This window comes from Bicyclus anynana, chromosome 13 (assembly GCF_947172395.1).
Source record: "Bicyclus anynana chromosome 13, ilBicAnyn1.1, whole genome shotgun sequence".
Classification (NCBI taxonomy): Eukaryota; Metazoa; Arthropoda; class Insecta; order Lepidoptera; family Nymphalidae; genus Bicyclus; species Bicyclus anynana.
This window is the reverse complement of record NC_069095.1, coordinates 6,493,113-6,520,343: the sequence shown is the minus strand read 5'-3', so window position 1 is coordinate 6,520,343 and position 27,231 is coordinate 6,493,113. Positions and strand designations below refer to the sequence as shown.

At 36.6% G+C, this 27,231-nt stretch overlaps 4 protein-coding genes across 5 annotated transcripts; 2 read left to right on the top strand and 2 right to left on the bottom strand.

Annotated features, from left to right (window-relative positions):
* The first annotated feature begins 4,850 nt into the window (after positions 1 to 4,850).
* On the top strand, positions 4,851 to 8,404 carry LOC112045657 (asparagine synthetase [glutamine-hydrolyzing]). Of its 2 annotated transcripts, XM_024081941.2 has the most exons (3): positions 4,851 to 5,183; positions 6,052 to 6,144; positions 6,610 to 8,404. In XM_024081941.2, the coding sequence occupies exon 3, from the start codon at positions 6,616 to 6,618 to the stop codon at positions 8,269 to 8,271; it is 1,656 nt and encodes a 551-aa protein (XP_023937709.2). In that variant the 5' UTR covers positions 4,851 to 5,183; positions 6,052 to 6,144; positions 6,610 to 6,615; the 3' UTR covers positions 8,272 to 8,404. The 2 variants fall into 2 exon arrangements, with proteins under 2 accessions (XP_023937709.2, XP_023937700.2); XM_024081932.2 differs by lacking the exon at positions 6,052 to 6,144.
* Positions 8,405 to 8,540: 136 nt separating this feature from the next.
* On the top strand, positions 8,541 to 11,203 carry LOC128198695 (asparagine synthetase [glutamine-hydrolyzing]-like). Its single transcript, XM_052885192.1, has one exon. It carries the CDS (start codon positions 9,415 to 9,417, stop codon positions 11,068 to 11,070), a length of 1,656 nt encoding a protein of 551 aa, XP_052741152.1. The 5' UTR covers positions 8,541 to 9,414; the 3' UTR covers positions 11,071 to 11,203.
* Positions 11,204 to 15,787: 4,584 nt separating this feature from the next.
* Positions 15,788 to 21,220, bottom strand: LOC112045679 (protein farnesyltransferase/geranylgeranyltransferase type-1 subunit alpha). Its single transcript, XM_024081964.2, has 5 exons — positions 20,767 to 21,220; positions 19,148 to 19,271; positions 18,519 to 18,609; positions 17,438 to 17,577; positions 15,788 to 16,462 (listed from the first exon to the last, which is right to left on the bottom strand). The coding sequence occupies exons 1-5, from the start codon at positions 20,894 to 20,896 to the stop codon at positions 15,958 to 15,960; spliced, it is 990 nt and encodes a 329-aa protein (XP_023937732.1). The 5' UTR covers positions 20,897 to 21,220; the 3' UTR covers positions 15,788 to 15,957.
* A 345-nt stretch (positions 21,221 to 21,565) lies between these two features.
* On the bottom strand, positions 21,566 to 24,051 carry LOC112046489 (pupal cuticle protein C1B). Its single transcript, XM_024083125.2, has 4 exons — positions 23,939 to 24,051; positions 23,293 to 23,478; positions 22,370 to 22,525; positions 21,566 to 21,798 (listed from the first exon to the last, which is right to left on the bottom strand). The coding sequence occupies exons 1-4, from the start codon at positions 23,945 to 23,947 to the stop codon at positions 21,703 to 21,705; spliced, it is 447 nt and encodes a 148-aa protein (XP_023938893.2). The 5' UTR covers positions 23,948 to 24,051; the 3' UTR covers positions 21,566 to 21,702.
* Positions 24,052 to 27,231: the final 3,180 nt, after the last annotated feature.

Genomic DNA, 27,231 nt, shown 5'->3' with positions numbered 1-27,231 from the left:
ATTGAAGATGTAGGTATAAGCAGCAATTCGCCATTATAGCCCAGTAAATATGACCTTTGCTTCCGATTCCGAGGGTGTGGGTTGGAATCCGGGCATGCACCTCTAACTTTTCAGTTGTGTGCATTTTAAAAAATTAAATATCACGTGTCACAAATGGTGAAGGAAAACATCGTGAAGAAACCTGCATACCAGAGAATTTTCTTAATTCTCTGCGTGTGTGAAGTCCGCGTTGGGTCAGCGTGGTGGACTTGGGCTTACGCCTCTCATTCTGAGACGAGACTCGAGCTCAGCAGTGAGCCGAATATGGGTTGATAATGATGAAGTAGTAAGTATTGAAGATCTATAACCATCACTATCAAATGTTAATACTGGATCGTAACATAGCATGCTCTCCGAGGCACGGAAATAACGGCATACACTTGTTAAAAACCTTGTGCAAGCCACGGCATTTGACCATTAAATCTAGTTTCAGAGTATGAGTTGAGAGAGAAATATTTGCGTTGTATTATACCTAGGTTGCCTGAGCCGTGATAGCCTAGTGGATATGACCTCTGCCACGATTCGGAGAGCGTAGGTTCGAATCCGGTCCGGGGCATGCACCTCTAACTTTTCAGTTATGTGTCTTTTAAGAAATTAAATATCATGTGTCTCAAACAGTGAAGGAAAACATCGAGAGGAAACCTGCATACCAGAGAATTGCGTGGTGGACTTGGCCTTACCCCTCTCATTCTGAGAGGAGACTCGAGCTCAGCAACCTGAATATGGGTTGATAATGATGAAGTAGTAAGTATTGATTAACTACATACCTGAGAAATTTCTTAATTCTCTAGGTGTGTGAAGTCTGCCAATCCGCATTGGGCCAGCGTGGTGGACTATAAGGCCTAGCCCCTCTCATTCTGAGAGGAGAGTCGTGCTCAATAGTGAGCTGAATATGGGTTGCTAATGATGATGATGAATAATACCTAGGTTTTCTATGTATAGGAATTTAATAAAATTATACACATCACATATTTTGACGAAAAAAAATAATTCAGCATGAATAAATCAAACCAAACACGCTATATGAAGTAATGGATAATGTAAGCGATATGTTTTTAGATAACAAAAATACAATAAAGCTTTCAATTTAACTTACAGTACTCTGTTTACGTCAAGGCTATATTTTAGATAATATATATTGATTATTCACGTTAGGCAGGTTAGTAGGTACAAAAGTATACACAGCACAACTGTGTAAATAGTAGAATATTACTAGCGAACGCCCTCGACTTCGTCCGCCCTTTAACTAAGTCAAAGTCTCGTTAAAATCGGTTCAGCCGTTCCAGAGATTAGCCCGGACAAACGGGTTTTATGTTTGTTTTTTTGTTTGCATTGAATAGGCTCCGAAACTACTGGACCGATTTGAAAAAATCTTTTACTGTTAAGTAGCTACACTATCACCGAGGCTATAAGTACATTTTTTTTTCTTTACAAGTTAGCCCTTGACTACAATCTCACCTTATGGTAAGTGATGATGCAATCTAAGATGGAAGCGCGCTAACTTGTTAGGAGGAGGATGAAAATCCACACCCCTTTCGGTTTCTACATGGCATCGTACCGGAACGCTAAATCGCTTGGTGGTACGTCTTTGCCGGTAGGGTGGTAACCAACCAGACCTGGACAAATTAAGAAAATCTCAATCTGCCCAGCCGGGGATCGAACCCAGGACCTCCGTCTTGTACAATTGTAAATCCACCGCGCATACCACTGCGCCACGGAGGCCGTCAAATTTTATCCTCCGATTCCTATGGGAACGAGAACCACGCGGGTGAAACCGCGCGGCGTCTGCTAGTAAGTAATAATCAGGCTTTGCTGAAATTCTCGTATAGGCACGATATGCTCATGAAATATGGAATACTGATGACCAAAAGTTAAGTCAACACCTGGAACTGATATATTCTATTAAAGAAGTTTGCTCAACTGAAGAAAGTTTCCAACTTCGTGGTCGGCTTTTTCTCAGAACAAGTTAAGATTAATGATTCTTATTTGGTGGGAAGTCAGCTCACCAAATTACGAAAGGGAAATGTTTTGTTGTGAAAACTTTTGTTTGCGTGTTTGTTTATCACAGTTGAATGACTACTTTGATGCTGTTTTTGCTTTACAAAAACATCACATCATTATCAACCCACATTCGGCTCACTGCTAAGCTCGAGTCTCCTCTCAGAATGAGAGGGGTTAGGGTAATAGTCCACCACGCTGGCCCAATGCAGATTTGCAGACTTCACACACGCAGAGAATTAAGAAAATTCTCTGGTATGCAGGTTTCCTCACGATGTTTTCCTTCACCGTTTGAGACACGTGATATTTAACGTCTTAAAATGCACACAACTGAAAAATTGCAGGTGCCCCAGACAGGATTCGAATCCACACCCTCCGGAATCGGAGGCAGAGATCATATCCACTGGGCTATCACGGCTTTTATATATTTACGTCACAGCAATATCATAAAAGCGAAAGTAAGTCTGTCTGTCTGTCTATTACATTTTCACGGCTAAGCGGCTGAACCGATCAAAGTGAATTTTGGTATAATGGTAAATGGGACCTTGGAGAAAAACATACGGTACTTTTTAACTCTAAAATAACAATAGAAGGGGGTGGAATATGAGTTAAAAGTTTGTATGATAAGCTCTTAATTACAGTAGATTTACAGTTTTTTAAAATTTATTCATAAATCTTTAAAAACATACGATATATAACGTGATTCAAGAAATTTTAAAATTCCCCCCTTTAAAGTGGTGAAATAGGGTTTGAAAGTTTACATTTAATTTCCACGCGGACGAAGTCGCGGGCTTCCGCTAGTATTTTGATATAGTATTCTGTTTACGGTACCCACATAATTTATACTAATATGCGAAGGTCTATCTGTCTGTCTGTTAATTTTCATGGCCAAACCACTAAACCAATTTAAGTGAAATTTAGTATAGAGATGAGTTTGACCTTTGAGCGAAACATGGGCTATTTTGTAACCTTGAAAAGTTCATGGTTATATACATCTGTTCATTTATCAACACATATTCGGCTCACTGCTGAGCTCGAGTCTCCTCTTAGAATGAGAGGGGTTAGCCGAATAGTCCACCACGCTGGACAATGCGGATTGGCAGCCTTCACACATACATCTATATATTATTTAAATTTTTAATTTACAATTTACTTAAACTAAAGCCATACGAGGAGTACGTACCTACTGTTTACAAACAAACAAATTAGAAATGAGGGTTGAAAATGCATGTCATTTCATAACTTTTTTATTTTCATTTATATATTGTTTTTTGTAAAATACTAGCGGACGCCCGCGACTGCGTCCGCGTGGATTTCAGTTTTTCACAAATCCCGCGGGAACCATGGATTTTTCCGGGATAAAAAGTAGCTTATGTGTTAATCCAGAGTAAAATCTATTTCCATTCCAAATTTCACACATGCATACACACAAACTTTCGCAATTATAATATTAGTGTGAATCTTCAAAATATATTAGGTAATTATTCAAAGCTTAGATATTAATCAAAATTATTTTCATTAATTTAAGAACAACCTTAAAATTATTAGTAGGTGTGAAATGACTAGCGATTTATACCCTCATTTTTAATTTGTTTGTTGGTAAACAGTACTCCTCGAGTATGGCTTTAGTTTCCCGCAGGACTTGTGAAATACTAAATTCCACGCGGACGAAGTCGCGGGCGTCCGCTAGTAAATCAATATATAATGGAATTAAAGACAAAATAGTGCATTGTGCTCAGTGTTGTAGCCTATTATTCTGATCACTTTTTACGGTGATTTTGTAGGGCCGTAACCTATCATTGCTATAGGTAATCACTTTAACTATCAATTATTTTAAAACCAGGAACAGACAATTAAACTTTATTCATGTGTATTGATGTAAGTATTAGTAATTGATATGCGTCAAATAAAAAAAATAAGTAGGTAAAACAGTTTAAAACTGGAATATCTACATAATAACCAATAAGATAATTATAAATTCCTAGTTAAAATAAACCTGCTTATATGCAGACAATTAATTATCAATTATATAATACATATATAACAACCTAATCAAGACAAGGCTACTGTCAGAAATCTCAATATATTAGGTCAGTTATTCACTAATTGTTGCAATTTAAAGAATCCCATAAGAAAATCCTACTTTAAAGACACGTAATTTCGTTACATTGTTCAAAATATAGATATCACAACGTTCTTATAAAACGCTCATCGAAGTAGCGGACGTCCGTTAGTTATGAATAAGTTACTGTTGACCCCAATGATAATTTTATACTATAGATTGGTTACGTCCCTAAAAATATCACCGCAGAAAATGATCCGACTACAACACTGAGCGCAAACATACACAATTTTGTCTTTAAGTCTATTATATATTAATGTATATATAGTTTTTACACTTCCTGAAAACACAACTCGACATTGTAGACGATATTTAGGTATTATTTGTTTAAATAATGTTCGTCGTTGACCTTGACCACAACTAACATTGAATTTCTGTATAAATTTCCTCATTTTTCATGCACAAGTAACACATCTAACAGTAACTATTTACCATCATTGGTTGACCCTATATTAATTCTTACTCATTCACTTAGGATGAGGCTTAGTTACTAACATACAGTTAATACCATGTCGTATTGTAATATCGCCGGCAGCGTGTTCTATTGAATATGACGCAATAATGCGTTACTATGTCAGAGTTATGCATTCTTCAGTCTAAAATAGTCCTCATATTAACTGCTGTCTCTATCTACCGTGCTATAACCGGATCTTGCTATCGCACATTTACCGGTATAAAGACTTCCTTATAACACAATCGGTAGCAGTCGGGATAGATCGTGAAAGGCTTTTCACGTTGGCAATTTCAATCAATAGCACAATGTTATCACAAGTTTAATTGTTAGGTGCATTATATTAGTGAATAGTGTCGACTTGTCCTTATTATGTGCCGTTAATTGCGTGTGATAAAGTGACATTAGCATTAAAATCGCGTTAATTTTTGGTACACAATTCAACAAATACCACCACGAGTTTCTGACAGTTGTCAGTCGGCGAATTATTTCTGCGGTGACAGTAATATTGAATTAAGTTTCGTTTTATTTAATTCAAAGTGGACAGAATATAATACAGCTTTAAGTTGAGAGGTAAGGCTTATGTTTATCGACTTTTATAGGTTATACCTTTATTAGTTTACCTACCTATATTTTATTGCTCAATTTGTTATGGACTTTTTTATATAATATTTAAATTAAGTTAATTAAATTCTCGCGACTGATTGGACTTGTCTACTACATCTGGACAGTGCCGAATTAAGCTAGCGCGGGGCCTGTAGCAAATTTAAACAGGGCGGCCCTTTCCCCCCTTCATTTTCAAAAATTTGAAGGTTCAAGACTTTCCTGGAATCTACAAATGCTATATTCTATATTTTTTTTTTATTTTAGGTTTATTACTTCGGAGATTCAAGTTTGAATTAAGCTTGAACAGTAGGAGAATAACTCAAAAGCTATTAATTTTAAAATGACCCTCAAAGTTCTTTCATTTGGTGAATCATTGTATGCTGTTTGCAAAAAAAAATATTTGTCAATATTGCCTACCAAAATTGACCTTCAAATTTTTTTTCTCGGGCGCGGGGCTTCCTTATACCTACCGCCCTGTGGCTAATCCGGCGCTGCATGTGGATATCGTTTAACAGTTTGGATATTTTAAAACCTTTCTTTTAGTGCATTTATTAAAAGGAAACATTCTTAATTATTTTCATTCAGGAAAAAGGATGTTAGACCTATAATGATGAAATTCATTATATTCTTTATGATGATTCGATTATGATGAATTTCATATTCCACTAGTGGGCCAGGCCACTCCAATTGCGGATGGTAGGCTTATAGAGTGTTAATGTTAAATTATTTAACGGCTACAATTAGGTAGATATTAATGATAAATACCGGGACCGATAGCTCAACATGCCCTCATAACTTGGGACTGAAAACTTAGAATAAAAACTCGATATTTCAGAGCCAGGACTCAAACTCAGGAGCTCGGGATCAGAGACCACATAGGCTAACCACTGCACCAACGAGGCAGTTAACTAAATAAAACTAAAAATAGGTACATAAATGATTTATATTCATTGCATATTTTAATGACGTGATAGCCTGACCTCTGCCTTCGATTCCGGAGGGTGTGGGTTCGAATCCAGTCCGGGGTTGACCCTTCAACTTTTCAGTTTTGTGCATTTTAAGAAATTAAATATCACGTGTCTCAAATGGTGAAGGAAAACATCATGTGGAAACCTGCATACCAGAGAATTTTCTTAATTCTCTACGTGTGCGAAATCCGCATTAGGCCAGCGACTCGAGCTCAGCAGTGAGCCTAATATGTTGTTGATAACGACATTTTAATATGCTATTTGGACAAGCTTATTTTAAAATGAATGTTTCTATTTATAAGCCGAGTGCAAAAGCAAAGTGATTTGGAAAATAAATTACAATCTCCCCTAGAGATTAGAATACATTAAAAAATATTTACAATTTCAAATCACATATTTAATACTTAATTATTTTTTCTTTTCAGGTCATCATGTGCGGAATTTGGGCGACGTTTGGAGTTGAAGGCGGGTTGAGTGCAACGTGTCTCAAATGCTTCTCGGCTATAGTCCACCGTGGACCTGACGCTTGGCGCATTGACCAAGACGCGAGGGAACCTAAAGCCATACTGGGCTTTCAGAGGCTGGCCATTGTCGATGGACTACATGGCATGCAACCCATGAGACTACATCGCTATCCTCGCATAACTCTCATCTGCAACGGTGAAATATACAACTTCAACAGACTACGTGAACAATACCACTATCCGTATGAAACTAACTGCGATGTGGAAGCCATCATTCACAACTATGAGAATTTCGGAATCGCCGATGCCGTAAAGCGACTTGACGGAGTTTTCGCGTTTTGTTTGGTCGATGGCGAGAAGAAAAAGATTTATATCGCGAGAGACCCTTACGGCGTTAGGCCGTTGTTTAAACTACAAGACGATGAGAAAGGAATCTTGGCAATCAGCTCTGAAGCTAAAGGCCTTGTTGGTATAAAACAGAAGTTGGGTGAAAAACTAGCTCTGGGACAATTCCCACCTGGCCATTTCGAGGAATGGGACATTTTGGTAGATGGGACGGTAAAATACAACTATACCGAACAGTATTTCAAGCCAGGGACGCCTCCACGTTTTATTCCATTCGTATCAGAGAATGAACTTTCCAAATTTAATGTGTACGAAAAGACCGCGTATTTATTGGAGGCAGCTTGCAAGAAGAGATTAATGTCCGACAGACGTATTGGTTGCCTCCTCAGTGGAGGTTTAGATTCTTCACTTATCACAGCTTTAGTTGTGAAGTTAGCTAAGATACACAAGTTGCCATATAAAATTCAAACTTTTGCAATAGGAATGGGGGATTCCCCTGACTTGATTGCAGCGCGGACAGTTGCGGACTACCTCGGTACAGAACACCATGAAGTTAGATTCGATGAGAACGATGTAAAAGAAGCGTTAGATAACGTAATTTATCATTTAGAATCATTCGACATCACAACGATACGCGCAAGTTTACCGATGTACCTTCTCTCGAAATATATAAAAGAAAACACTGATACCACGGTCGTGTTCAGCGGTGAAGGCGCCGACGAATTGGCCCAAGGTTATATTTATTTCAGAGACGCTCCAAATGAAACAGCAGCGCACGAAGAAAGCATACGTTTGCTTTCTGACATCTACTTGTACGATGGGTTAAGGGCGGACCGAACGACCAGTGCGTTTAGTTTAGAACTCAGAGTGCCATTTTTAGACATACAATTCACAAGTCACTATCTAAGCATAGAACCATCCTTCCGTCAACCTCAGAACGGAGTTGAGAAGCATTTGCTGCGTAAAAGTTTCGCCAAAAGTGGACTACTGCCCGATTCAATCTTATACAGACACAAGGAGGCATTTAGTGACGGCGTAGCATCTGTAAAGAAATCACTGTTCACAACAATCGAAGAAATAATCAAGGAAAGGTTACCTGAAAACAATTTACGTTTCCCTGGATTGCAGCCACACAGTCTTGAGTCGAAGTATTACCGGCACGTGTTTGAAAAGTCCTTCCCTGGCCAATATAACTTCACGCCGTACTACTGGATGCCAAAATGGGTGCAAGTTTCTGACCCGTCAGCTAGATTTATAAAGCACTATGCCGCCTCATAAGATCTGAAGTCGAAATAAATGGACTGTCTCCCGGCACCTCATATTTTTGTACATGAATTTTAACAATTACAGAGTTTATATATTAATTTATTAATTATTTGAAAGATACATTGAAATAAAAATATTCTTTATTTGTTGTTAATTTATTTGAAAGACAAAAATAGTAGGTACCTATTCTATTATTAAAAAATTGGTCTAATTAAATAACTTTGTGATGACCGATTATTTATTAACAAAGATCATGATTTTCTAAAAAGATAGTTGGGCAGTGGTGGTCTAATAGTATTGACAAAGTTATCCATGCACAGGCAATTCCGAGACATTTTTGAAATTTTAGGTATTTCAACGGGAATCTCTTCAAAAGTCACCCTATCACAATTCTTTTTTCGTGAAAAGGAAGTTGACTTATCCGTAGAATATTGACTACTCATATCACATAGGGATTTGGTTATGTTTGTTTTTAATTTATCCACAGTCGATGTTGATTTTTCTACAACGTTAACGAGGTTTTCTGTTGATTTGTCTGAACTTTCAGTTTTTTGGTTGATTTCGGATTCCTCATCTTTCAATATTTTTGGCGAGTTGTTGTGTAAAAGACTCATACCTCTGCCTCCAATTCCGGAGGGTGTGGGTTCGAATCCGTTCCAGGGCATGCACCTCCAACTTTCAAGTTGTGTGCATTTTAAGAAATTAATTATTTAAGCGGAGAAGAAAAACATCGTGTCTCAAACGGTGAAGGAAAACATGGTGAGGAAACCTGCATACCAGAGAATTTTCTTAAACCTCTGCGTGTTAAATCTGCCATCCGCATTGGGCCAACGTGGTGGACTATTGGCCTAACCACTCTCATTCTGAGAAGTGACTCGAGCTCAGCAGTGAGCCGAATATGGGTTGATAACGACGATACGATACATAGTTTAATATGCTATTTGGACAAGCTTAATTAAAAATGAATAATGTTTCTATTTATAAGCCGAGTGCAAAAGCATATTGATATGGAAAATATCTACCTACCATTACACCTAATAGCCTCATTCAGCAAAATAAATTACAATCTCCCCTAGAAATTAGAATACATTAATAAAATATTTACAATTTCAAATCACATATTTAATACTTAATTATGTTTTCTTTCAGGTCATCATGTGCGGAATTTGGGCGACGTTTGGAGTTGAAGGCGGGTTGAGTGCAACGTGTCTCAAATGCTTCTCGGCTATAGTCCACCGTGGACCGGACGCTTGGCGCATTGACCAAGACGCGAGGGAACCTAAAGCCATACTGGGTTTTCAGAGGCTGGCCATTGTCGATGGACTACATGGCATGCAACCCATGAGACTACATCGCTATCCTCGCATAACTCTCATCTGCAACGGTGAAATATACAACTTCAACAGACTACGTGAACAATACCACTATCCGTATGAAACTAACTGCGATGTGGAAGCCATCATTCACAACTATGAGAATTTCGGAATCGCCGATGCCGTAAAGCGACTTGACGGAGTGTTCGCATTTTGTTTGGTCGATGGCGAGAAGAAAAAGATTTATATCGCGAGAGACCCTTACGGCGTTAGGCCGTTGTTTAAACTACAAGATGATGAGAAAGGAATCTTGGCAATCAGCTCTGAAGCTAAAGGCCTTGTTGGTATAAAACAGAAGTTGGGTGAAAAACTAGCTCTGGGACAATTCCCACCTGGCCATTTCGAGGAATGGGACATTTTGGAAGATGGGACGGTAAAATACAATTATACCGAGCAGTATTTCAAGCCAGGGACGCCTCCACGTTTTATTCCATTCGTATCAGAGAATGAACTTTCCAAATTTAATGTGTACGAAAAAACCGCATATTTATTGGAAGCAGCTTGCAAGAAGAGATTAATGTCCGACAGACGTATTGGCTGTCTCCTCAGTGGAGGTTTAGATTCTTCACTTATCACAGCTTTAGTTGTGAAGTTAGCTAAGATACACAAGTTGCCATATAAAATTCAAACTTTTGCAATAGGAATGGGGGATTCCCCTGACTTGATTGCAGCGCGGACAGTTGCGGACTACCTCGGTACAGAACACCATGAAGTTAGATTCGATGAGAACGATGTAAAAGAAGCGTTAGATAACGTAATTTATCATTTAGAATCATTCGACATCACAACGATACGCGCAAGTTTACCGATGTACCTTCTCTCGAAATATATAAAAGAAAACACTGATACCACGGTCGTGTTCAGCGGTGAAGGCGCCGACGAATTGGCCCAAGGTTATATTTATTTCAGAGACGCTCCAAATGAAACAGCAGCGCACGAAGAAAGCATACGTTTGCTTTCTGACATCTACTTGTACGATGGGTTAAGGGCGGACCGAACGACCAGTGCGTTTAGTTTAGAACTCAGAGTGCCATTTTTAGACATACAATTCACAAGTCACTATCTAAGCATAGAACCATCCTTCCGTCAACCTCAGAACGGAGTTGAGAAGCATTTGCTGCGTAAAAGTTTCGCCAAAAGTGGACTACTGCCCGATTCAATCTTATACAGACACAAGGAGGCATTTAGTGACGGCGTAGCATCTGTAAAGAAATCACTGTTCACAACAATCGAAGAAATAATCAAGGAAAGGTTACCTGAAAACAATTTACGTTTCCCTGGATTGCAGCCACACAGTCTTGAGTCGAAGTATTACCGGCACGTGTTTGAAAAGTCCTTCCCTGGCCAATATAACTTCACGCCGTACTACTGGATGCCAAAATGGGTGCAAGTTTCTGACCCGTCAGCTAGATTTATAAAGCACTATGCCGCCTCATAAGATCTGAAGTCGAAATAAATGGACTGTCTCCCGGCACCTCATATTTTTGTACATGAATTTTAACAATTACAGAGTTTATATATTAATTTATTAATTATTTGAAAGATACATTGAAATAAAAATATTCTTTATTTGTTGTTAATTTATTTGAAAGACAAAAATAGTAGGTACCTATTCTATTATTAAAAAATTGGTCTAATTAAATAACTTTGTGATGACCGATTATTTATTAACAAAGATCATGATTTTCTAAAAAGATAGTTGGGCAGTGGTGGTCTAATAGTATTGACAAAGTTATCCATGCACAGGCAATTCCGAGACATTTTTGAAATTTTAGGTATTTCAACGGGAATCTCTTCAAAAGTCACCCTATCACAATTCTTTTTTCGTGAAAAGGAAGTTGACTTATCCGTAGAATATTGACTACTCATATCACATAGGGATTTGGTTATGTTTGTTTTTAATTTATCCACAGTCGATGTTGATTTTTCTACAACGTTAACGAGGTTTTCTGTTGATTTGTCTGAACTTTCAGTTTTTTGGTTGATTTCGGATTCCTCATCTTTCAATATTTTTGGCGAGTTGTTGTGTAAAAGACTCATAGTAATGTAGCATCCAGGACAAAATATATCTTTGTAACAAGTATTTCTATTAATGAAGGATCTAGTAGTACGCAATTGTTGAGTGCATCCTTCCAGAGATTGCTTCCCTTTGCTATTCGTCACTTGCACTTCCTTATCGTAAGAATATAAGCCAATCTCTAGGGAAGACTTATTGATAGCACATAACTTGCAGTTACAAACGTTGTTGGCTAGCTCCTGTTTCAATTCTTGCAGTTCGATTGGTTCGTTGGCACAAGGAGAGTTAAGTATTATTTCCCACATTTCGGTGTCCATCAACCACAAGCCATTGTTTATTGTCTACACAAACAGATCCATTACGTGGTCGATTATTATTCTATTGCATTTTGATTTCTGCTGTTATATAGATGGATTTTAATTAACATTTTAACATATCCATTATCCGCGTGTCAAACACTTTGCCAACAGATCAAACCCGAGAACCATAGAAAACATACATCTATGGTATTATTATATACATCACTTATGGCATTTATGACAAACTAGCGGACGCCCGCGTCTTCTTCCGCGTGGAAATCGGTGGACTTTCAACCGCTATTTCACCCCCTTCTATTTATATTTTCACATTTGTTATGCTATAATAACCCATACCATAAACGATTTACATAAAAAAAAACTTCAACCTCTTATAAAACAATTTAGGGGCAACATTTAAAAAAAACTTGATTGTCATTTCTAGTATTTTTTTGGTACTGCTAATTTTTACAAATGTAGGTAACTTGGACTTTCCATACAAACCACCCATTCTGATTTAATTTTCGTGAAAAAAGTATCCTATAACCTTCTCCGTAATATGGTCTCAAATCGTACCGAGTTTCATTTAAATTTATTCAGTAATTTCAGCGTGATGCCCGGGCAACATTAAATACGAACAGACAGACAAAAATAAAAAAAAAAAGAATTTTTAAAATCGGTCCACAAATGAGGGAATTATCGCTGGACATACATAAAAAAAAAAAAAAAACATACATACAGCCGAACGTAGAACCTCCTCCTTTTTGGAAGTCGGTTAAAAAACACTTAATCACGTAGTTAGGGTAGCACTTAAATCACACAATCAAAATGTAATGCACAAAAATACCGCTACCCGTACCCCACACTATATGATAGACGATGAAAAATTCATCTTCACAAGGAAAGGAAACCAATATTTTTTAAACTTTTTTTTACATTTTATAGACGAAGATAATATACATATCTTTCTAGTTTTAACAAACTCTGAGTTATCTTACTGACAACTTTATCTTTTTAATTAACAACGGAATTAGTATGCAATTTTCGATTACAATATACGTTTTTTATTAAGTTGGTAGACTACTCTTTCTCTTTAAATAGCGATTGCTAATTAACCATTACAGTTTTCTTTGTAATTTCATTATATATTCTACTGTTGTGATTTTTACATATCCTTATATAACCGTTTAGCCGGTAGAGGATGGGGACACTTGATTAACAAAAATTAGCTCTTAAAAGCTTAATATTTTACAAACGGATCCCTAAATCGAAAAATATTAAAAGAAGACCCCTTATATATTTTATAGACCAATCCCACACTATGAGATAAACGAGTAAAAAAAAATTATCCCCACTTTACATGTTGGGGAGATACCCTTAAAATAAATTTTTCAAGATTTTATTTTACGACTTTTTTCACATTTTCAATGTACCTACATATTCATGTCAATTTACAGCTTTCTAGTAGTAATAGTCTCTGCGCTAAACAGCGGAGGGAATCAATCAATTTATTTATTTGCAGATACATGCATGATATATATACAGGTGGTAGATAGATGACGAAACTATAATGGTTCCTTGTGGACTACAGAACCCTAAAAAAGCAGTATGGATTGTGTAATGCCCTACTAAAATGACAGAATTTGACCTGTTGCAATAGAAATACTTGTACCGACTCATAAATCTATGCCTGTTACAGTTTTAATTTAAAAAAGTAAGTTTAAATGGCTACTTATTTTTTTAAGCTCCTCTATGTCTGCCAAGGACGTCATGCTTGATATATGGGATATATGTATTCTGAGATGAAATTATTGTCACTCGTACCATAGATGATACATTATATATTGAGATAGATACGCAACTCTCATTTCAGTTAAAAAAATTATGTACCGTGATCACTAGATGGCGCATTCTAATTAGATTTATTGGCTACCCATAGATGGCGTTCTCTCTACGAGTACAATCTATATTTTAGTTGTATGACTATTGCTGTTTGTTTTCCTTAATTCTTATATATTATTAATGAAAAAAATTTAACATAAACATAATATTTACAAAATCACCTATTTCACTATATAATACTAATGTACCCAAATATTTAAAATTGCCAAATTTTATAAATATATAGAAATAAGGAAAACAAACTGCAATAATCCTTCAAATATTCAAGGATTTTTAATCAAAGAAAGAAAAGAAGATTCTTATTATTCAACGATTTATTTTTTCTTTTGTGATTATGAGAATATCTTAATGCACTTCAGCAGCCTGATAACATTAGTGCACCAACTATGAATATTGACGTTTATGATTATAAATAACCACTGATAACATCTACACACTGGTCACCTTTAAGAACACGTAAAATTGCTGGCGACATTTTCGCCACGCCGTTTCGCGACACACCGGGCCGCCTTCTGAGCATAGTTCCGATGGTGGTCGAGCATGTTCCATGGTTAATTATTAACTATGCACACCAAATCCACAAGTAATACCCATTATAATCACTTATTTGTACCGATTACATCTTATTTTAATATTTTTCGTTCACCACTGTCACCAAGTTTTAAACAACATGTCACTATAGCAACAACAGAAAAAATTCAAAGACAGCTAAACTGTCATATTTGAAACTATATTTTTTAAAATTTTCATAGTTTGAACAGGAGTGATTTTAATCAAATAATGTGCTTCATGCGTGCCATCTATATTGTGCCTGAGAAAACTTCGCTTAAGTTTTTGTACCGTGAGCGCTGGAAGACAGCACTTCATACAAAATATTTTACGTAAGCGAACTGTGCGGAAGTTTCACCCCCATGACTCGTACGTCAATTGAGTATCAATATGAGTCGTATAAATTTAATTAACATATTTTCATTTTAAATTTAATAAAATGTCGATTTGTTGTCACATCAATTGCTCAATCGTTTCTTATCATATCAATGATTTTTCTTGTTAAAAATATCCTAACTTGAAAAAGCAATTACAAAGAAAGCTACACTTTACATAATAATGGCAAGAATGCAAACGACTGTGTTTGGTAAATTACTAAAACAATGAAAAAGTCAAAGACAAATCTAGGTAAAAACGGACCAAATTCCGTAAAATTTGTTTCTAAAGTAAGTATTTTTTCCTAAATAACATACTTCCATTCCACTAAGTGAAATTTAAATGAAGGTAAATTAAAAGATTTTATAGTTCCATCATAGCATCGAATTTTTGGGAGCTTCTTAACTATGATATAATGTAAAGCAGATAAGACAATCATATGAAAGCAATGTCTGACACAATTCTCTATCCATACTTATAATTCGCGTTACTAAACCTACTAGCGTACACCCTCAGTTTAACCCCTACAGTTCCCTTGCTCGTGGGAATACGGGTATAAAACATAGCGTATGTTACTCGCTGTTAATGTAGCTTCCCATTGGTGAAAGAATTTTTAATATCGATTTAATGGTTTAGGCGTGAACGTGTAACAAACAAAATCTCATTTGCATTGATGTTACTGATCTAAGAATCTGTTTCAGCCACTATGCGACTGCACTTCGAAATGCGGTTGTCAACCTTGTGATAATGTTGGCATTCGGAAAACAAATTCTCCTAAAGTTTCTAAGGCAAAAAAGAAATCAGCGAAAGACATTAAAACTCCTGCACCAATAAACGTAAGCAGTAGTAAAACTGTGTCAGAAGTAACAAAGAGTTTACTGGACGTATTGAAAGACAATCAAGACTGTACTTGTGAAACAGTAGCTCGAGCAGTTCGCTCAGATGTATACAAGAATCTAGACGTGCACCACAATGACCCAGAACACTCAAAATATATAGAAAATAAAACCAAGTCGCCTTGATACTTATAATATATTTCAATGTATAACAAACCAACATAATATAGACTTCAGAATTTAAGTAAACTACACAGTTTTTTTACAATTTCCAAAAATTGCGTGCAGTAAAACATGGCTTTAAAAGAAAACTAGGTGAACTAAAAGAAAGTCATACCTTTTCAAGAAAATCACACATGAATATTGTTCGCCGAACCGTTTTCTATATACTTTGCCTTCTTGAAATTCTCACTCAAGTAATTCCAATACTTAGATCTGATTTTGTCATACTTAGTGGCCAAGGCTTGACACAATTCTATAGCTCGATCGGCACAATAAATACTGTTTGTCTCACCTTTCTTGATGGCTTCATCACATATATCGATGATGAAACCCATCAGATATGGAGATCGGCATCTGTTTTTATACAACTCCTCGCAACAAGACAGCACAACCGCGTTGCCACCTAATCCACGTTTATCATGCAGCAAAACACCTCTTAGATAGTTCCAGGCGCTTTCGTTGTTTTTGACAAACTTAATCTTTTCCAAAGTGTAACATATCTCCTTCTGCACATTGAGGTCCGACCAGCCGAGGTGATTGTTCATCACGAAATAGCGCTGGTTCCACGCGGAGTTGTTGCGAACGTCGTCAGTTATTAGGTTGTCTACGAAATCCATCTCATTCTCGAATAGTCTACAACAAAATAGCCCATTAGTAAAGCTATTTTATAACGACTGCCAGCGACGCAGTAGTGAGCTATGGGCTCAGACCAATTACCTGCCTTGCTAGACGTTACCCCTCTGTCAAGAGTCGATGTTTCGTTATGTTAAAATTACACGGGTGTGTATTACGAATCGAATTTATAGTTGTGTGTAGCGTAAGGACACAGGATATATTTATTGATTAAATATTTTCGATGTGTTAGTTTTCATCATCCCCATAAAAAACGTCAGACAATTTCCTTTGGTGAATTTAAGTGTGATACAAGTCCAAAAGTAATTGGTCTGAGGTCTCATCACGAGGTCCTGGATCGGACTATGAAATACTGAGCTTGACTTTCTTCTAAGAAATTTTCAATATAAACTCTCAGCCTGGAGTGGGGAACTTGTTGATATATCACACATTGCCTCATAGAGCAAGTTAAGCCGTCGTTCCCGGTCGTTTTCAATAACTTCTGATCTTATTGAATCTTATTAAAGAATGTAACATTATCACCCTAAGCCTGTCAACTTGCATTGGAGCATCGTGGGATTAAGCTCCATAGCAAATTGTTTTTCAGTTCTGGAACTATTTCTGGATAGAATTGGAGCATTTAAAGTATTCGCACACTGGCATCGAGGGAGATTTAAATATTCTAAAATAATTCATTTATTATTTGAATCCTTTGATTATCCTATTAGCGACCACAGTAACTTCTATCATGCTCTCGAAGGCTCCTGAGAAAACCACACCACGATGCCACTTAAAGATCACTGAGCATAGCAATGAATACCTATTTCGATTTCGATTACACAGGTGTTAAATTTAATAATTGAATACTTAGTATAAAATTATCTGCCGTCGCCTTTTGTGCGCGACCGTTGACCGTGACTTGGAGTTTAATCGTACCTTGTACTGAAAAATTACGCGAAATTTATGGGCAATGTTATGAGAGTTATTTATACTAACCCAAATGTCTTCATGGCCCATTGTCTATGTTGCCAAGCATGGTAATTTTTAGGATCTTGTAGCAGGGCATCTCCAGTTAGTTCTAGTTCTAAGGATGAGTCTTGCAACCATTCTACAAGCACACGCCTATGATGCCAAACCTAAAAAGTAAAGAAAAAGATTTTCTATAAGATACAATTTGGTTTGAAAATTGTTCCTGAGCTAAATTCACTGGCTAGACATAAAGGTCAGAATACCTTTAGTAAAGGCATCTCCTGGCCTCAGTTTAGAAGGGGGTTTATCGTCTCAGTGAAATTAATCCTAATTGCCCCATTTACAATGGATGTCGCACATCCAGGTAATGTGCGATATCGCCGGAAATACTGTACAAAGAGCGACTGTCTTGTCAAGACAAGAGGGTATTTACTTATATCAATGTCTGTATCCTAAAAAGGCAGTTTACCAGGGGGATTAATCTAAGGGGAATAAATTAGTCTAGAAACGCATAGTCAGTAAATGTTGGGATGAAAGAGAGCAATGTTTTTGATTTGTGTTGCAATTCATAGGCTGTCCACCTTTAAAATTTTACTAGAAATGTATGCTATCTGTTTTTCTCTATTTAATTTTTAATAGCTAGTATACAAATAATACATTTATGATATTGAATCATTAAGAAGAGGTTTACCAATCTTACCTTCAGCTTGACCTTCTGAGAATAATCTAAACTGTGACAAATCTTATACAAAGCAATTCGCAAACAAAGTATACAATAAATATAAGGTTCCTTATTTTTTATTTGATTAATGTAAAGGAAGGCTGATAAGTGATAAGCCATACATTTTAAATCCCCTTTATTTGAAAGAAGCTCTGATTCTAATATCCTTAGCCAAATGGCTTACCTACTTATCTAGAATGAATAGTGCCAATACAAAGTTTAAATAGATAGGTTAGTCTTTCTTGCACACACAATAAGATAAGATTTAAAGTAACAAAACAAAGTAGTGTCTAAAGTCGGTTTTGTATCTGAAAGACAATCTGCAGTGAAATATTAAAGAAAAAGAAAAAGAAGTTTTGGTAGATAAAGATATTAAAATAAACTTACTTGGTAATTCTTTGGTGACTGTTTTATAACAGATTCCACATAATCTAGTTCAGATCTTAGATCAGCACCTAATTCCTTTAGTAAATCTCTCCTGAAAATAATAATCGACAATTTAATTTTTTGAATTTTGTATCTTCTCAGCTCTCTAGTTATTTTAAGAGTATCAGTTGTTTTCCAAAATGATGCAAGGTATTTTTAACCCCTGATGCAAAAATGTGGGTGTTATATGTTTGACGTTTATGTCTGTCTGTCTGTGGCATCATACTCACAAATGGATTTTTTCAATTGAAAGCCAGTAAGTAAATAATTTTCTTTGATCCAGCTCATGTAATGCAATACCATTTAAACTTTTCTGTTATGATGGAAAGAATTTCTGGTGTAAAAGTCTTTATTATACCTAGTTAATTTCATTGACCTTGGCGGATTTTCCAAAATTTTTTAATCTAACTTGTATAAATCACATCCATTGATGTGATGTGTGCCAAAGTTCGACTTAATCAGTTCAATTACTATTTGATACAGAGAAAATTAACTGTATGACAGACAACAGAGACTAGTGATCCTAGAAAGGTTTTTTTGGACATACAGAACCCTAAAAATAAAAACATATTGATTCTATACACACATACCTATATTGCCACACAGTGTAGTTAGCTGGATTGAGTTCAACAGCGTCCTTAGTGAGATGCAATGCTCTTTCTGAAATTTCATTTTTCTGCAGCACAGCTCTGAAGTAGTTATACACATCTTCAACTGAAACATTACAACAAGATTCATCATCATCATTATCATAAACATCCCACAATTGACTCACTTTGAGCACAGGTCTCCTCTCAGAATGAAAGGGGTTAAGGGCTAATAGTCCACCACGCTGGCCCAGTGCAGATTGACAGATTTCACACCAAAGAGTTAAGAAAATTCTCAGGTATGCAGGTTTCATTGTGAAAATTTTCCTTCACCTTTTGAAACAAGTGAAATATAATTTCTTAAAATGCACATAACTGAAAAGTTGGAGGTGCATGCCCAGGACTGGATTCCACTTTCCAAATCGAATGGCAGAGACTTCCATTGGGCTATCATGGCTCACCACAGACAACAAAAGATTCATAATCAGCCCAATTATTATCATTTCATCTTCATTATCAGCCTTTTTTAACAGCCAGGGCCTACAAGGCCAGGCCTTCCTACTTGCTTTAGTTTGGACGACATAAGATGATAATTTTAAATTCTTTAACTACCTCTATCAGATATTAATAATAATGACAGGGACCAATGGCTTAACATGCTCTATAAAGAAATGGAAAACAAGTATTTTGTAACTTTTATTGAGCTGTAAAGGTTGATGTGCATTGCCAAATGGCCCCTTGAACCTACGCTGGAGTAATAAGTGTCAGGTTCTGCTTTGAATTTAACTCTCTGCCATACAATATACTTCCTTGCACCCGCACAGTAAATCTAAGGAATGAGAAGATTTGCCTCTGGGCACATCGACATTGAGCTGTTTGTCTGTTAGTTACAGATTTTAAGTCATCAGAAGGAGTAAATCCATTAACGAATCTTCTATTAAGCTGTATTCTAGCTATCTCTCTATAATTATCTAAAGGTTATCGACACACAAATTCTGAGCCAGAAAAGAAAAGAAGAAGGCTCAGTACCGTGATGTTTGGAAGTCCCTACAAAAGGCTTATGTCCATCTCAGTGGATGTCCATCGGCTGATATGATGACACAGATTCTCTTATGTTTTTAGTTCACATCATTGCAGATACATTATACCCATAACACTCTATGCTTACTTTGGGACTAGATAGTGAGGCATGTGTTGGCCATGTTTATTTAATTATTTAATTTATTTAATTATTGATCTTAACATTGACTAGTAAAATTATAATATCAAGCAAATTTTACAACTGGTACTGTTTAATACAGACACAGGTAACAAAAGCAGACTAACCTTATTTAATATACAACCTTCATTTATACAAGGTCATCCTTTTTGTAATTAGAAAAAAAAATGTAATGGACTGGAACTGTTAAGCAAAGAATGATTTATTGTTATATAAAATTATAAATAAATAGAATATGACTATAATTAAATTACTTTTAAATTAATTGTGAACACAGGTTCAGAAAACACAGATATATAAGTCTAAAATTAACTGCACAGTAGCTTCTAATCCAAAGTGCAACAAGTTTATTATAGAAGACAGCTGCATTACTAAAATACATTACAGTTGTTTGTGAACTTACATTTTTCTGAATGAGCGATAACGACCACTGGCGTAGGCCCGTCATCCTCAGGGACTGGTGTGATGTCACTCCATTCTGGTCTGTCTTTATAGAATGTCCATGCTATATCGCTGTCTCCACTGTCGGACATTTTAATATTGTTTCTTTGCTAACTAGTTTATTGCGATATGTAAGACGTTTGTTAGTTGATGCATGCACTAACAGTGTACCTGTTCGAAGAGTTGTTTGCAAAGTACACAAATCACGTCGCAAAGGTCTATAAATATACACTATCTAGGTCGGTAGTCTTAAAGCATTCGCTCATATCTTTATTTATACACTTAATACACGTAATTTAATACAACCTTATTTGATGATAGTGGTGAGATGCTATTGAAGTTGTTTGTTAAATAATTTAACAGTAAATAATGTTTATTTTATTTTCTGTGGCTCATTAGTCATTGTTGTTTAAGATGTCATTGTGACATTGTCATTTGTCAAAATGTAATTTTTTTGGCAGGTGCCAAATAACTTTGACAATGAGGAACGGACAGATAAAAAATATCTCTGTCTACCTACGACTTCATAGATTAATTAACTATAGAGTTGCATCACACCCAAATTCAGCAACTTTTTTGTGGGGGGACGAGCATGGGGTATTATAAAGATTATGGGAATGAGATAAGCTCACACATCGAAAATAATATAGAACTAAAAGATCTTTATTTCGATAATTAAAAAATCTTTTAGTGACGTATCACGCTAAGTAATAATGGTAATAAACAACATTAAAATGTGCTTAGAGAGGAATAAAACCACGTTATATTAAAAACTTATTTTTTTAATTTAAATTACTACGTAAATAAACAATTATGTTACAACTAGTGGGCAATAAATAGAGGAATCTTACTCATACACGGTAAACAGGAAATAGTATAGAATAATCATTGCTAACATCTACCACGCGTAGGCCAAGCCCAGTCCGTTAGTGTAGGTCATGTGAGATACTGCAGGGGCAGCAGAATAGGCAACACCAAGAAGTCCAGCTGCCACCTAAAATGATCATCAATAAAATTAAAAAACTACTTAAGTGATATCATTAATAGTGATGAAGTAGCAATGGGCAGGCCACATAGATGGACGTTGGGGTCCCAAGGCGCTGGAATGGCAACCTCGAACCGGAAAACGCAATGTTGATCGACCCCCCACTAGGTGGACCGAGGACATCAAGCGGGTTGCAGAGAGCCGCTGGATGCTGGAAGTCAAAGTGCAAGAGGCCTATGTCCAGCACTGGACGTCCATCGGCTGATAATGATGATGATGATGATGAATCAATCATCATCATTATCAGCCTGTCATGATTTAGTGAAAGTTAGGGAGCTTGAATTTCCTTAACGCTTCAAAAACTAGAAAGATGTATGGGAATGACATTTGCTATTTTCGATAGCAAATGTCATTCATCATGGTCACGTCATCAAGATCTGTCATTCCCATTCCATCCCATGTCATTCTATTCGTAGAATCGCCACTTGGCTAGGGAGGCAGTAGTTCACAGCTCAACTCAGGACTCGAACCCAGCAGCTATATCTAGTGATCTCTTCTAAAAAAGTGATTAGATGCTTACTCTGGGGGCAGCTAGCGGCGCCGCAACGTGAGAAACTACAGGGGCAGATACTCCGTGGTACACCGGCGCAACAGCTACCCCGGGATTGCTTACACGAATGTCTGCTTTGCGCACGCTCGAAAATGGAGTGTCTATGGCTTTTGAGTACGTGGAAACCTGAAAATATTTAAAAAATGTATTGTTATACTTAACACGTTCGCTGCGGCACTGATTTTTCTGTACTTTTCTCTGGTGCGGTACGAGGCTTTTTGACCTCGTGCTAGAACTTTATGTGGTCCGTTACGAGGTCCATCGACCTCGAAGACGATAGAAGCACGAGGTCAATTGACCTCGTACCGCAGCGAATGTGTTAAAAAAGTTTGCGTCTCGAAAAAAAACCGGTTTACATCTATTTGAATAAAAATCAATGTCACTTTACGTTGTAATTATATATCTCAAGAATCGGCTCAATTATCCAAGCCAAATGTTTAAGGTTTTGTTCGGACTATTTGGTACACGGTTTGTATGAAGTTTGCGCAAAATCGCTCAAGCGATTTTTCATTTATCACATTTTTTGTAAAAAATTAATTCAGGGGTATGTGGGAGTAGGATAGGGGTAGAGTAGGGGTAGGGTAGGGGTACGGTGGGGATAGGATAGGTATAGGGAATAAGTGCACATAAGTCAAAGCTAAGTTTGACCGAGTCCGCTAGTATTATTATAGTAGACAATCACGAAATAAGTTTAAAACCATTAGTTCTACCTTATTCCCCACAAATGATTAATAGGCCTTAAACATAAGTATAAGATGTGACAATGTTTTAGTCAAATAATCACCTAACGTGAGCAACTTCATTTGTTTGACTTCCGCTTGATTTTTTAAATGTTTAAGTCTCAGAAAACTTGCCTTAAAAAGTTGTAATTACCTAATGTAATTTAGACTTACTTGTCCTAAGTTGAACGGCGATCTTAGTATATTAGAATGTTGGGATGCAATAGCTGGTTGCGCAGGGTAGGAGTTGTAGGAGTTGTACGGGTTCCATGCGCCATAGCCGTATGATCCGTAATAACTCGCAGGTGCGATTAGACCTCCAGCCTGGACGGCTACTGCTGCACACGCTAGTAAAAGTACCTGTGGAGGCAAAAAATGATGCAGCATAACCATTCTTTAGGGTTACCTACCATATAAACATTTCTCTCATCCATTTGCCAGGTATTATCTGGCAAATCTGGCATCGGTTCATCATCTTTTTAGCCGTTTGTGGTTCATAGTTTCTACACGTTCACATCAGGTGAGATCGCAATCAACTCATTGAATAAATAAAAAATAAGATCGAGAATAAATAAAAAATAAGATTGAGAAATCATAATTTTGAGCCTTTTTTACGGCCCACTAACCGGCCAGGTTTTCATTTTTCTTTATTTATTTGGTGCTTACAACAACAGAGATCCAATCGAGGGAGAATTGGCAGGCTGAGGGCAAAAACAGCAAAACCTACTTGCGACTACTTCCAAGTACTATACTATCACAGATAATCGTTAACATGGCGGTAATTTTAAAAAATCTATATAAGAAATGTGTTTGAGCTTACCTTAAACATGTTTGTTAGTCTTGCTCCGGTTGCGATATGCTGCCCTATCTAGCTTTAGTAGGCTTTTATAGTACCGTCGTACAACCTAAATGTATGATAAAGGACATACACGTATGTGATAACAAATATGACGTAGGTATATCGTTAAGCTAGCCTCTCACTTGTCCACAGAAAGCTTCGTAGGATATTTTTTTCATTATTATTTATTACATAGTTTTATTATATTTTCATTGCTCTAAAATGTTGTTGAAAAAAAGAGAATGACACATTTTCATTTTAAAATAAATTCTAACGATAAAATAATTAATTAGCTGATGCCCTGCGGTTTCAATGACGTAGTTCCCGATCCCGTGAGAATACGGCGATAAAATATAGCCTATAATAATTACAAAATATAACGTAGCTAAAAAAAGCTCTAGTGGTAAAAGCTTTTTTAGCAGTAGATACAGAGTTTACCCCCTACTACACTACTATACACGAAGCCGTGATAGCTCAGTAGATATGACCTCTGCCTCCGATTACGTAGGGTGTGGGTTCGAATCCGGTCCGGGGCATGCACCTCCAACTTTTCAGTTGTGTGCATTTTAAGAAATTAAATATCACGTGTCTCAAACGGTGAAGGAAAACATCGTGAGGAAACCTGCATACCAGAGAATTATCTTAATTCTCTGCGTGTGTGAAGTCTGCCAATCCGCGTTGGGCCAGCGTGGTGGACTATTGGCCTAACCCCTCTCATTCTGAGAGGAGACTCGAGCTCAGCAGTGAGCCGAATATGGGTTGATGGCACTACTATAATATCATATAATATTAATAAAGATTATGTAGAAGACTTGACAAACGTTCATGAAACTTTCATGTCCTATTTAACTTATTATATGGATAAAATTATCAAAATTCTTGAAATATAATAATTTGTTAACCAATTTTCAATATAAGTAGGTAATAGATATAGGTAATTTATGTAACACTAGCTGACGCCGCGCGGTTTTACCCGCGTGATTCCCGTTCCCGTATGAATACGGGGATAATATATAGCCTATTATAGCCTTCCTCGATAAATGAGCTATCTAACACTGAAAGAATTTTTCAAATCGGACCAGTAGTTCCTGAGATTAGCGCGTTCAATCAATCAAACAAACAAACAAACTCTTTAGCTTTATAATATTAGTATAAATTAAAAGGCAAACTATTTCTAGATAAATTCTCAACACCTTGGCAGATCCATCTCTGCGTGTGTGAAGTCTGTCAATCCGCATTGAGCCAGCGTGGTGGACTAACCCCTCTCATTCTGAGAGGAAACTCGTGCTCAACAGTGAGCCGAAAATGGGTAGCTAATGATAAATGATGATGTCAAATACAGTTAATTTTTAACGTAATCTAACCACACTAGAATTAATTATAATAATCAAGTCACAAACCACGTATGTATTCTGTGGTATTGAGTCATTTATAATTTGTTAATAATTAATTAGGGAAGTTGATAGGTAACATTAGTCAGATCCTTCAGCTATTGTCATTGTGGATAATATTTTCAGCAAGTAAACTACCTACGTATGAAGTATCTATGTACCTACTTACCTATATGTATACCTAATGATTATTGTGATGATGATGATGATGATGATGATGCCTCAAAGCCGATTTCGGCTACAGCGACGCTTCAGACTCCTCAGATCAGGGTAAGGAACTCGGATGTATAGTTCTCTGGTATGCTTTCCAGTGACTAATGTACCCTATTTTGGCCTTAAAAGTGCGACTACATAGGGCACAGGTTAGCACACCATCACAGTAATTGTATGGAATTGCGGCAGGTGGACGAAGCTTAAGGTCATCTCGCTGCCGATCTAAGTTGAGTCGACGTTGTTGCTCAAACTCCTTTGTCTTGTCTTTCACCGTTTGTCTCCACTCCACTGTCAATGATTATTGTATCAAGTAGGTAACTATATCGTGTCATAAACGTTGTTTCAGTAAGGCATTACAAAAAACTAAAACTAAAAGATCAACAACTTTACACTTTTTTTGACTGACAATAAACGATACCTAGAGACCGTGCCAAACTTTTTGTCCAGTCTGAAGTTGCAACACGCTTAAACTGCGTAGACATACGAGTAATAACCACGCTGAGATAGGTATATTTGTTTACACTGCGCAACTATACGCCTTGTGTTCAGAGTGGACTAGAAGTTTTACGAGATTTACCTTTATGTACCTATACTCAGGTAGGTACCTAAGTATAGTCGGATTCAAACTTTAAGACAAATCGGAAATTAGCTGCGGGTGTCGCTACGCGTGATCCTACCTTACAATCGCGCCCCGGCGTTACCGCTGATACCTAAAATTTGAAGTGCACGATCTTCCCAAACGTCATAAAGTTTGCATCCGAAATCAAGCCAGGCTACATGGTGGCTTAAAGCAGCTGCTAAAAGATGATGCAATTTTCTTCTCCTCGCCCATAAGACTTGCGATACTGGTTGAAATGGAAACAAAAAGCTGCACCAATGAAATAATAATTGGCCATGAACAACTGGAGCAGGTCAATGCAGAAATATAAACTACAGAAATAAATAATGTGACAACGTACGGACTGTACCTAAGGCTTAAAACCTTCATAATTATTAATGTAAGCCCTACATAGGTGCATAATAATATTGTATTGAATAAAATCGAGTATACTACAGCCTTTTACGTGAGTACTGTTTACCAACAAACAAATTAAAAATGAGGGTATAAATCACTAGTCATTTCACACCTAATAACTTAATTAACTTTGTATTAAATAATTGAAAATAAATTTGTTTCATAAGCTTAAAACAATGAGGATGATGACTAGGTTTGAATACCTATATTGATTTTTATGATACGTTCGGGTAAACAAGATCAATGTTAACTAAGTTATACATAAAAAGGTAAGATTGTCTGGATATTTACAAAATAAATGAGATTATAAAATTTCAAAATTTATTAAAAATATTTTATCGTAATTAGATGAAAATTCATACAGTTTTAGCTTCCTTACATTAAATGTGACATTTTTTAATACATGAACTATAAGCATAAACGCACAAATAACAAAGATATTGGTAATTTTGTTTGAACGCGCATACAAATGTAACTATCATTACATTGCCTACGACGTCATTAGTTCTTGCCATTTTGCATGGGGCGTTTGTCATGGATCCGCGGCAGCGCCGCAAATCTGACCCTTTAAATCCCTGTAGCTCCGAAACTAATGATCGCAGATAGCCTGTTCCTTTTACAAAACTGCTTTACTATAAGCATACTTTTAATTTATA

Coding starts and splice junctions, on each gene's coding strand:
- LOC112045657 (XM_024081932.2), top strand. CDS start 6,616: ATGTGCGGAATTTGGGCGACGTTTGGAGTTGAAGGCGGGTTGAGTGCA.
- LOC128198695 (XM_052885192.1), top strand. CDS start 9,415: ATGTGCGGAATTTGGGCGACGTTTGGAGTTGAAGGCGGGTTGAGTGCA.
- LOC112045679 (XM_024081964.2), bottom strand. CDS start 20,896: ATGTCCGACAGTGGAGACAGCGATATAGCATGGACATTCTATAAAGAC. Junction 19,272..20,766: donor TATCGCTCATTCAGAAAAAT/GTAAGTTCACAA, acceptor GTAATGTTTCAG/TTGAAGATGTGTATAACTAC. Junction 17,578..18,518: donor AGTCACCAAAGAATTACCAA/GTAAGTTTATTT, acceptor TTTACTTTTTAG/GTTTGGCATCATAGGCGTGT.
- LOC112046489 (XM_024083125.2), bottom strand. Junction 22,526..23,292: donor CGCCGTTCAACTTAGGACAA/GTAAGTCTAAAT, acceptor AAATATTTTCAG/GTTTCCACGTACTCAAAAGC. Junction 21,799..22,369: donor CGCCGCTAGCTGCCCCCAGA/GTAAGCATCTAA, acceptor TGATCATTTTAG/GTGGCAGCTGGACTTCTTGG.